We start from the raw sequence: 11,423 nt of genomic DNA, 5'->3' as shown, positions 1-11,423 counted from the left end.
TAAAATCAAATGAGTTGTACACATGGGGTCCAGTTGCTCTGTGACTGTATCCCACTAGATGTCAGCAGAGACCTACTTAAAATACAGGCAGTGGATTTGACAACCTCTTCCTCTGAAAACAGGAACTGTAACTTATGTGTCATGTCTTGTCATTTTCTACTTCATCTTATATTGTATGATCATTTTGACAAAACCCTCTTACTCTAGTTATTCTATAGACCATAATGGGGCATGTCAGTAGGTATCAGTATCCTAACATGAACATCATGAAGGCTGGGAATATAGGCTTTGTCTGAGAATATTTTATAGAAAATAGAGGAATGTTTTGTTTTCTTTGTATTCGATCCAATATTGATGCAAGTTGTGTGTGTGTTTGTGTTTCTGGTCTTTGTTATTGTATGTTTTTTTGGTGTTAATAAAATAAGAAAATGACAATAAACATAGGTATCAGTATCCTATGACCTATGTCTTGGCTAGCAGGGTAATTTTTTTTATATGGTGCCTTTTCCGCCCCCAGTACAAATCATGTTGTATTTTGTCTAAATTTGGACAAATACTAATTCCATTAGGTTTTTCATGTATAGTCAATTGTTATTTATTATGAATACAATGATATGGGCTTCTTTTTTTTCTTTTTTCTGATTGTATCCCTTTTTCACCCAATTTGGTATCCAATTGCACCCAACCTAGCATCCAATTATCCCCTGCCTATTGCGTAGGATCCGCCGCACGACCCCGTGGCCGGCAGCCCCAGAGGAGATCGCCAGGCAGACTAGCTGTCTGGCTCCTCGAGCCCGACACTGTTACTCCAGCACCAGACGGGGGCGGTGTTGCGCGACAGATCCTTGTCCGGAAATAGTCCTATACCCCCCTTTGGGAGCGGCCGCTCAATATGCCGCTCCCTGTGAGCCCCGGCCATATCCGGGTCTGGCGAGACCGGGATTCGATCCCAGTCCCCGGTGGGCAGCTTGCACTAGAGGCCAATGCTCTGCGCCACCGCGGGGCTTGATATGGGCTTCTAAGTTGTTGTTTTCTACATTTTAAAAGCTTTGGTTAAAGATGTAAATGGGATTTTGCATGGGATTTGGGATGTCCCCAGTGTTGTTCATTCAACTTCAATCCCAAAAATAACTATTAAAAACATATACATTTCCAAATATGTTATTATTATTTCATTTTCCTGATCAATATCTATTGAAATCAAATATAGTTTTTATCCCAACTTTTAAAAAATGCTTTTTAAAGTTGTATGCTTGTCCCTGCGATCACTGTCCACCCTGTTATGCTGTGTTAATGTCCCTTTTAAAAGAAAACCATATTTCTCAATCACATCACTCTCATGAGGTGGAGGGGATTTCAAATGTTGTAAGCTGTGTGATTTTCTACCTCTTTTACCATCTGATTTTTATGTTTTTATCCAGTGAGTTTAATGTGGTTGACCATAACGTGTCCACCCTGTTATGCCTAAATATTGAGGAGATCAATCAAATTGAATAATTTCAAAAAAAAAGTATTTAGTGCAAATTAGATTCCTCATCAAGTATTCATGGTAATTCTAGGCATTATGCTAACACAGGCAGGCTAAAGGCTAACTTTAACTCAAAATGTCCACCCTGTTAGTGTCCACCCTGTTATGTGTCCACTCTGTTCTGGAGACACTCGCCCTATTCAACTACAGAGGGTATTCTAAATAAAATACAATTTAGGTGCCTGAGCTCGACCACTATGTTTTTCAGCAAGCTAGATATGTCCTTTATATAATAGAACATTAAAATATAGATAAATCAACAATTTATTTTTCACAAGTTATGAAGTCCAAATGGCACCGTATTAAAAAAATGACCCAGCAGCATTCACCACCATGGCTTGTATGCCACCCCTCCGTCCCCACCCAGTTTCTATCAAGCTATATCATCAAATATATCAGCCCTCTGTCTAACACAATTCATGTTTATCTACCAGTCAACCTTTCTATTGACCATTATGAAACTCACAAGACCTGTCAACATAGTGTGTTATGGGGTCAGGTTTCAGATAGTTGTGGAAATGTGAGTGTTTGTTGACAAAAAAGTAAATTACATTCTTCTCCACCACAAGACACCCATGTGTCTGTCCAACCTCCTGCTGCAGTTACATAAAACCTCTATTTTTACTCTTACTACTACGGCAGGAAACGTGTCCAAAGACAACTTGGTTTACTCCCCCCCGCCCCCTTCTGTTTGGAACAGAGACTACACTACACTGCCTCATATAGAGGAACTACAAAGGGTCTCAGACAGAGGGCCCTGTTCAATCAAACCAGAATCCGTCTATTATGGTGTGGTACAAAGAGTAGGTTTGACAGACTTTTTGACTATTTGTGATACTGTAGAAAGTTTGTTGAAATTATTTTATACATCACACAAGGTGTATTCTTGCAGTTCCAAATGGATTTTGTTATCCTATGCAGTAAAGTGGGATAGCACTTTTGATTGAATAGAGCCATGAGCCTCCCTGAGGGCTGGGGTGGTTTGGGTGAGGGACGGTGAGTTGTTGTGGCGGGAGGTGGTTTGGGTGAGGGACAGGGGTTTGTTTGGGTGTGCAAGCGAGAGGCCAGACTGCCCCAGAGCAGCGGTGGTTTCGGGCCTAGCCCTAGCTCCTCTGGTCAAACCCCTGGTTCTGGTTTAGACTTGTCTCTGCTTTTAGAAATGTTGGCCGTCAGGGAAAAAAACAAACCCCTCCTCGCCAAAGCCACAACCGAGTCCACAGACATGCAGCAGCAGATGGTGTCGTAGTGGGCAGCCTTCCTGTCTAAGTAAACAGTGATTCAGCCGGGTGAGGAGTGGGAGGCTGCGGCGGTGGCCTGGTCCGAACCAGCAGCAACAACACCGGGCCTCATACAGGCGGCCCACCATAACAGGATATAGTTCATCATGTTATTATTATTATTATTATTAATTAATAATAATAATAATAATCCTGTTGTTCATTGCCGTTTGGTTGGCATGGTAGTATTCCATGCACATCATTTACCAAATGAGATGCTGAAGTAGTGGATCTGGAAAACATCTTGTCCTGTGGTGATTTCTGACCGTATGAGTCTTGAATGAGGTTACTTTTCCTCCCAGTGAGTTTATATAACTTTGGTGCATAGCTCAAGGCACATGGGCATGGGGAACATGGGTAATTAGGTTTCTGTGACTCAACAGATGGTGAAGAGTACATTTTTAAACATAATAATCCAGTTTACAACCAGAATTCCCCATTTTGGACAGACTTTTAAACAGTATGTTGTCCCCAGAGTTGGCCCTATTTCATCTTCAGAAGAAGGTAGATGTCTCAACTCCATAGGTGATTTCCTTATAGGCTCTGGGATAAACAATACCTTCTTATTGTTGTCCCTGCTGTATAATTACTCACCCGGCCAGAAACATGTTGCAGCGTAAGCACAGACAGTTATGGTGAACCACAGACAGTGGAAGACTGCTTTATTACTAGCCCTGGGCGCTGGGTTAAGGTTAAAACTTTCTACATCACACACACAGCCAGTGTAGACCATGAGGGCCTTTTCAAAACAAAAAGTTAGTACATTAGTAACAAAGGGTTTTATAGAATTGAAACCCTGGTTTCCGTGGGCTCTTTTCCGACTGCTGTAAAAGAAATCTGTAAATATAGAAACAAGTCCTACGCAGAGAGGCTTTGAAGCAGAGGGTAATTGTGGTGGAGGGAAAAAGGATGATTTGATTAAACCAATGTGCCCTGCCCTTGTTATTGGGTAACAGAAGAGAGAAGAAGGAAGGGAAAGAGAGAGAAGGAGCATGGTGACTGAGAGAGACTGTGAGAGAGGCAGTGAGTTTGCTTTTTCAGACAGATGTCGTCTCTTAAGATCCACAGTCATCTCAGCAGTCAGGGAATTGCTAGTGGGTTCTGGTCTAGAGGCTTCTCTCTCACTCGGCAGGCTGTGTGTGTGTGTGTGTGTGTGTGTGTGTGTGTGTGTATGTGTGTGCGTGTGTGTGTGTGTGTGTATGTGTGTGTGTGTGTGTGTGTGTGTGTCTGTGTCTGTGTCTCGGTGTGTGTGTGTGGTGTCTGACCCACAGAAAGATGTGACAGTCTAAACCTTAACAGTATAGGAGAGTTAAATGTCTGCAGGGAGGATTTATAGTGTTGTTTACGTGCTCTATTTCAGTTAACCACTGTATGATGACTGCTGCCTATCCTATCCTCCAGGCTGAGAGGTGGAGAGGTGCAGAAAGCGAGAGAGAGATAGGTAGAGAAAGAGAGAGATAGGTAGAGAAGGGGAGAAAGAGAGAGAGAGATAGGTAGAGAGAGCGAGAGAAATAGGTGGAGAGAGAGACATAGGTAGAGAGAGAGAAAGGGAAAGGGAGAGATAGGTAGAGAGACAGACATACTATAGGTAGAGAGAAAAGGAGAGAGAGAGAGATAGGTAGAGAGAGGGGTGCAGGCCTTGCGCACACACACACACACACACACACACACACACACACACACACAAACACAGTACACACAGATCCAGAAAGATCCAGAATTGTAGCTCTCACTCCTGGTCCTGGTGGTAAGTGTGGTTTAGATAAGTGCAGACCTCAGAAACCGGTCCAGGGGTGGTATAGAGGTTTCGAGACAACACCATGCATTACCTCATAGCTCTGGGTGTTTGCATTTAGTCTGTGTGTATGTTGCATGACTATCCACAGAACACAGAATCAATTGTAGGAGAATGTTCTTATACTGGTATCAGGCTGAGACAGGCAAAGAGGCGGAAGAGGCCATACTGCCAAAACATCAGGGCAGATCTAGACCTGTTTTTCTAAGGAGATCTATGGAGCTAAGATACTCCTCAAGGTTACATAACTGTTTAACTTAAAAAAAGAAAAAAAAGAAGAAAAAAAAAGGTTACGTTCCTTGTACATAACTGACACATTTGTGGTGCCTTGTTCTATTGGATACAGAAGGCAGGAGACTGTGCACTCACAGGAAAGGCCTCTTTCGAATTGCAATGTTTTGTTTACGTTTGGTTGAAATGTATGTTTTGTTTATTTACTAGTTTATTTATTACTACTACAAAGATACTCTGTAAGGATATGATTGGTTAAGGGGGATGTACCTGCTGTGCTGTATGTGTCTGGGATCTGAAGTGTAGCAGACAGTAATCAGCATTCCACTGAGCATGCCACTGCAGCGCAAATGTCAGGCTAAGGGTAGGTGTTGACAAATACATACTGTACATTTTAGTGTCTTGGGTACTGCATACTTCAGAATAACAGACACACACACACACACACACACACACACACACACACACACACACACAGAGGGTTTGAGCCTGTGAGCTAAGGACAGGTCTGTCTAAAGCATGAGTGAGTGTGACCAATAACTATAGTAACCAGGAGCTGTGCTAGTAAGACTGTGAATGAGGAGGTTTTTAATAGCACTTTGACTGACAGTTGAAGGCAGTAAAATGTGCATGCAGCACTGTCAGTAGTATGTCTTAGAGGTTTATACACACACAGGTGTGTGTGTGTGTGTGTTGAAGGGGGAAGGTCTGAACACTAGAGTCATTTCGAGGTCATGCAACAGATTACATCTCTTTTACCATACCTCTGTCCCATTGTTGATTTAATCAAATCACACTTACTACGTAAACTGCCCACCAACCATATTTCTATATTTACCTCCTCTTTACACTATGTTGGAGAGAACGTGACCTAACAGACCATTCAGTGTGTGTGAGTGTGTGTGTGTAAGCCAAGTCTGTTGTGGACAGTTGCTTTTCTGTGATGCAATGGACAGAAGGCCTGTTCAGAAGACATATTATAGAAACATCCACAGCAGCTGCTTTATGTAGGAGTCACAAGCACATGGACATAATATGGACATCATTTGTGTGCTTTCATTTTTACTTTTGCCTCTGCACAATGAACTTCTTCCTCAAAGTACAAATAAAACAAAAGACATATGTATATGTGAGCGCACACTCACACTCTATACTCGTGTTCATGTGAGGGCTAAGAGGGTTCTTATTCTGACATGTCCCTTCTTCCTACAGCATGTCTGTTGCATAACAATCTGAAAAAAAGAAGAAAAAAAACTGAAAAACTCCCCGCCCTCTCAATGAACCTCACGCCCGTACCGTATGTTACAAGTTGTTCCATACAGTTGAAAACTCAGGATTTGTGGTGAGGGCTGTTTCTCCTGATTCAGAATCACTTTCAACCTCGTCTTTTCAGTAAATGTTGGGGTGAATGTATATTTCAATGTACAATGTGCAGTGAGTGCATGGCACATGTAATACTCTGAATATACTTAGGAAAGTGATATTTTGAAGTAAAAAAACATTATGCACAGTATTGTGTGTGCTGTACAATAATGGTTGTAGCACTTATGTAACATGAAAATTATTGAGCGACAAAATTATGTATCATTCACCACACCTCAGATAATCCTGCCCCTCCCATTTTTCATTACGTTCTTCTGAATACACCCTGGATCGTGGACACATTGCCACATGGTCATTCAGGTCACGTCCTCCCTCTCACTATTGTGGCCATGCTAATGCTTCTATGGTCATGCTAAAGCTAACTCAAAGAATAGATATCCACTGGGACCAGTGGCCCCATACGATTGGCTGCTGCTAGTAGCAGATTCCAGCAGTACATGTTACATAACATATGCCTCAACAACTCACTTATCCCCTGTGGACAAATTAGTCTGACAAACAGTTCTTTGACTTGCAATCGTTTTATCTCTCTTGGCTGCCTAACCTGTAATTCATAGGCTACACAATTATTTATTTTAAACCAAAAAACGGCTATAACAATAACCGTGACAGTGATGCTGATCAAGACATATTATTCCTCTAATATGTGAAAGATTGTTATTGCTTTAAATACTCATTAAATACTCCTGAAGAAAGCTGAGATCAGAAACAAAGCATGACTTAGTAATAGTTATCTTTACCTCAGATGTAGCATGCGTGTTCTGGGTGTTACTGTGAACTGTTTTAGATAACTAGGACAGACATAAACAAAGTGTGTGAGTTCAGAGGAAAAAGCAGCAGCAGTTTCAGCTGAATCACTCAAGTCATAGGGGTTGAGTGTCATGATCACACCCTACTATCATCCTGGCCAACTGTTGCGTGTGGGACAGATAGCAATGCCTCAGGAAACCTGTGTTTAGTGGTGGCTTGACGCAGGCTGCTGCGTTCTTATGAAAAGAAAACATGATGGAGGGAAAACCATAATGAGGGCTTAGTCCTGGTCTGGCAGACTGAGGATGTGTGTGCCAGTTCCACACACCCGCCCACACACACCTTCACAATATGAATGGAAGGATGGGCGCGGAAGCGAGCCTTCTCAACAAGTAAACCTCAAAAGATCTATATTTGGAACATAGACTGGGGAATTATCCTTCATTTGTGTGCCTAACTGGAGGGAAGACCTTTGTATTTAGGCTCCCTTAACTCATACAGTTGAATTATAGAAGTTAAAACAGACATTAATCACAAAAGGAGATGTTTCGCAGGAGGATCATTTATTGACGCGTGCAACTTGTCTGAACTCTTCCGTCAACTCTGTCTAGTGTTGGCTTGATAACAAAGCAATAAATATGGAGGATATAAAATAATGACAGCATATAATGCCGTCAGGTGGTGAATAATTTACACTAAAAAAAGAGTCTCAGCAGCTGGCTTAAAAAGAGCTGCCAGGTTGAAACGGTTACGGCAAGGCGGTCTTCCTCCTGCAGGCAGATTATATACTCCTGTTCTCTTAGCCGATCATTTGACCTGTAAATACAACCACAATCAATAAGACACTAACACTGTAAATACTCATGGATTTCAGCTTTACTGCCATGCAAGTATCCTAATAACCTTAAACTTGATGTAAAGGTGCAGATCTTTTCCAAGTCTCACCATTTCAATTATAAGGCAAAAAGAGCTTTACTTAGTAGCTTCAGCATTTAAATAATGCCTCATTTCCACTAGGACAAATATCCAATATTTGTAAACCAATTCACGTTTAGTGCAATGTGCAGATGACAATCTGCACCAAATACAAATATGATGCCAACAAAGAGGTATATCCAACATCAGTTATGTACCTTTGTTGTTTACAGACACTTCTGGATGTTGTTCAGGACATCTCCATAGACAGCGTTATACAGTTGTTCCTTCGACTTAGTTCCATCAAGCTGCACTGTAATGACACACACAGCTTAGATTGTCATTCAGGTATTACAAATCCATGCATTACACATTAATAACAAAACACTAAATGATGCACAATATGCAAAGTACAATCCCCACTTACCAACATCACATCCTGACGCCTCCATGATGTTCTTGTGTTTGACATACATGGGCCAAACATGGCCGTCGAACAGACCTGGTGGGTCTGGCACGGTGTAGTTCCTGGAGCTGTAAAGGACATCACACACAGGTTAGATAACAGGTGAGACACGTTCCACTCAAAAAATGCTCACCACACACGCACTTACCACCTCCTCTTTTTGCATTCTTCGTATGGAATGGAAATAAAATAGCGTTGGTTCAGCACGTCGATCAAAGGTCTACAAGAACACAAGAGAAACGAAAAAGTAAATAAAAAAAATCACAGCTGACACTTTAGAAGAATGGAATTAACAGTGCTCTGAGAAAAATGCTATGGCCCCTCACTCATAAGTGTAAAGCAGGAAGCCCTCCACGATAAGGATGTGAGTTTCCTCATCCTTATGGTCGGTCTCCGGGAATATCTCCGTATCCAAGGTGTTGTTGACACCATGCGACCTCTCAAACTTCACAGGGTTCTCCAGCCACCCGTAGATCGTACTCATCATGGCGTCCATGTCCAAAGCAGTAATGACTAAGAGGAAAGAGCAAGGATGGAGGGAGGGAAGGAAAGGAAGAGGCAGAAACGTATGGGAGAGTGAGAAACGGAGAGATGCACTGCTACTTTGGGCGTCTTAGTTAAGCATGCAGATTCCATTAAATAAGGCGCCCACGTTATGTGTATGCACATACACTCCCAAAGACGTTAACACACCCCTTCAATAAAGAACCTGGCTTACCATCATACTGCTTAAAGCCATCTTCACCAACTTCAATCTGATCTTGGGGCTGAAACATACATGGAAGAGATGTACCCAGGTACATTCTACATGCGTCCCATAGGAAACTCAGATCGGGCATGGCTACCCTGTGTCTCTTCTCCCCACCACACACAGACAAACACTAATTTCTAATTTCAAAACAAACAAAACTATGTTCTTCTGTCGATGCAATGATATCCACTCAGTATCAAAGCTAAGACAAAAGTGTATTAAGGTAACTATATTGACGAGAAAAACGACATCAATAGGTCAGTTGAAACTCACCTTGAAGAAGTCATCCTGATGTACAACACAGCAGTTGGGCAAGTTCTTGATCAGTTTATTGGTGAGGGTGGTCTTCCCTCCGTTAGTTACCCTGCGGAGCACAAAGACACGGACCATATGGTTGGTGAGAGAATGAGACGGACGCGCTGTACTCTTATGTATCGTGCTAGCTAGTTCACACAGAACAGTACAATCCTAGATAGTTTGTTAGGATAATATATTTTTCTATAGTCCTTTTGATCACGTACCAGCACCAGCTGCTTGTTATGATATTACGTTACTTTTCAGTTTTTGTACTTTAATGAGCACTTATCAGTTTTTGTATTTTACGAGCACCCATCAAGACATTATTGTACTAACGAACTACCACGTGTGCAATAGAGAAAATATCCTCCGTATTTCTTGGAGCTGCTCAACAAAAGAACCAGGGGCTAACAAGTTGTTGTCTGTCCTTCTACTTGTTTACATTTTTTTGGCGGCAGTGTCTTTTCGAACTAACGCAACATTAGAGTGATTTTGTTACATCATTGAGTAAAAGTCAAGTGCAACACTCGTTAAATGTTACGGAAAGGCGCACAGAAAAAAATTATGACGTGACATTTTTTCCTTTTTTTTTTTCAGACAGTACAAATTACGTCTACATATTAAGGACAGTTATTGTCGACATAATGACAGATAACGCACAAGCGGACTTCGTTTTCATTGACATCGCGCCCATTCCACGTGCCAACCTGAGGCCTAGTACAGTATAATGGCCATTCATTTGACTCACCCGCCGATGCCGATAATGTACTTCATCTTTAGACTGTGAAAATTCGAAAACTCGAAGAAACGTCGATAAACCAGAAAAGCTCACTTAAGAACTCAGTGATCAGACGGAAGAAAGCTTAAAAAGAGAAGGTTAGTAAACGTCAACTACTTGATTGCTCCATTGCGTTGAGTTGGGTGAAAGTTGGACGATGTCACTTCGTTGCTGTCTTCCACCAAGAGAGAACCGGATTGCGAGTCTCACTTGTACATACACTCCCTGTTGCTATACGATTGGCTATATACACTTCAACTTCAACGGAAACAAAGTAGACAGCCAATCACGAGAGCGCTTTAATGTACAGCCCCCGCTTTCCCCCCCGTCTGTCTTCTCCCACATCAAAATTATACTTCATTGCAAGAAATAAAAATAGTTATTATGTTGTTGTTTACCCCTTTTTCGATCTTCCCCACCACTTATTTCCTCATGTCGTCTCAGATAAGCTGATTTTGCTGATCTAGGTCTAGATAGTTTGTAAAGACTAAGCATGAGTTTGTTGATTGCTTAATTATGGCAGAGGTTGTTGTTGTTTTTTTCAACAATGCATGGGGCATATTAACAAGTGTACGACAAATGTAGAGCATAGCCTAGATTATTGCCAATTATCTGTCGCACGCACCAATGCATTGCTAATCCAGTCCATAGCAGGTTGTATCATTACAATAACTCAAGCCAAATCTACATGCCTACTATTACAATGTAATTATTATGCAATGCATGAGTGATAAGCCTTAATCGAATAAGTTAGGTATCACCTAACATGTTGAGAGTGGGCAATGGAACTAATGTTATCTGCAAAAGACATTGATACAGTACAATATTGTATCAAATTAATTGGGTAGCCCTAATATGAATAATGTTGTTGCGCAAACATATTTATCGTTTACCTCTTTTTGTTTTGTTTAGAATCCACCCTCCCAAATTTGTGACACAGTTTTCTGAGGTTACACCAAAATACAACTTACAGCTGAGGGTTTATGCACCCTCAGAACCTCAACTATGAGGAGGAGGCTGCCAAGTATAGAAGCCAGTTTTAACCAGTGACTTCCATCTATGGCAGTATCCCTTATTGTTCTATATCCAATGAAAAGTACTTGTTTGAAATTTGCTTGTGAAGTTGGCATCCACCATTTCAATATAGGCTTGATTGAAATGCAGAGTGTAAAGTGCCCCTCTTTTTTTCATTCTACATTCATAAAATTGTCTTTTCAACAACCTCTGTAAACAGTTTTTTGTTTAAAGATAT

At 41.4% G+C, this 11,423-nt stretch overlaps 1 protein-coding gene across 1 annotated transcript; it reads right to left on the bottom strand.

Moving 5' to 3' along the window:
- Positions 1-7,507: 7,507 nt before the first annotated feature.
- On the bottom strand, positions 7,508-10,343 carry mibp2 (muscle-specific beta 1 integrin binding protein 2). Its single transcript, XM_080538926.1, has 8 exons — positions 10,142-10,343; positions 9,370-9,460; positions 9,064-9,112; positions 8,672-8,858; positions 8,494-8,565; positions 8,307-8,413; positions 8,098-8,192; positions 7,508-7,780 (listed from the first exon to the last, which is right to left on the bottom strand). The coding sequence occupies exons 1-7, from the start codon at positions 10,165-10,167 to the stop codon at positions 8,107-8,109; spliced, it is 618 nt and encodes a 205-aa protein (XP_080395052.1). The 5' UTR covers positions 10,168-10,343; the 3' UTR covers positions 7,508-7,780; positions 8,098-8,106.
- Positions 10,344-11,423: the final 1,080 nt, after the last annotated feature.

The sequence above is a fragment of the Nansenia antarctica genome (genome assembly GCF_963989245.1).
Source record: "Nansenia antarctica genome assembly, chromosome: 9".
In the NCBI taxonomy this organism is placed as follows: Eukaryota; Metazoa; Chordata; class Actinopteri; order Argentiniformes; family Microstomatidae; genus Nansenia; species Nansenia antarctica.
Note: the sequence above shows the minus strand (reverse complement) of the source record. Positions and strands in the feature narration are given on the sequence as shown.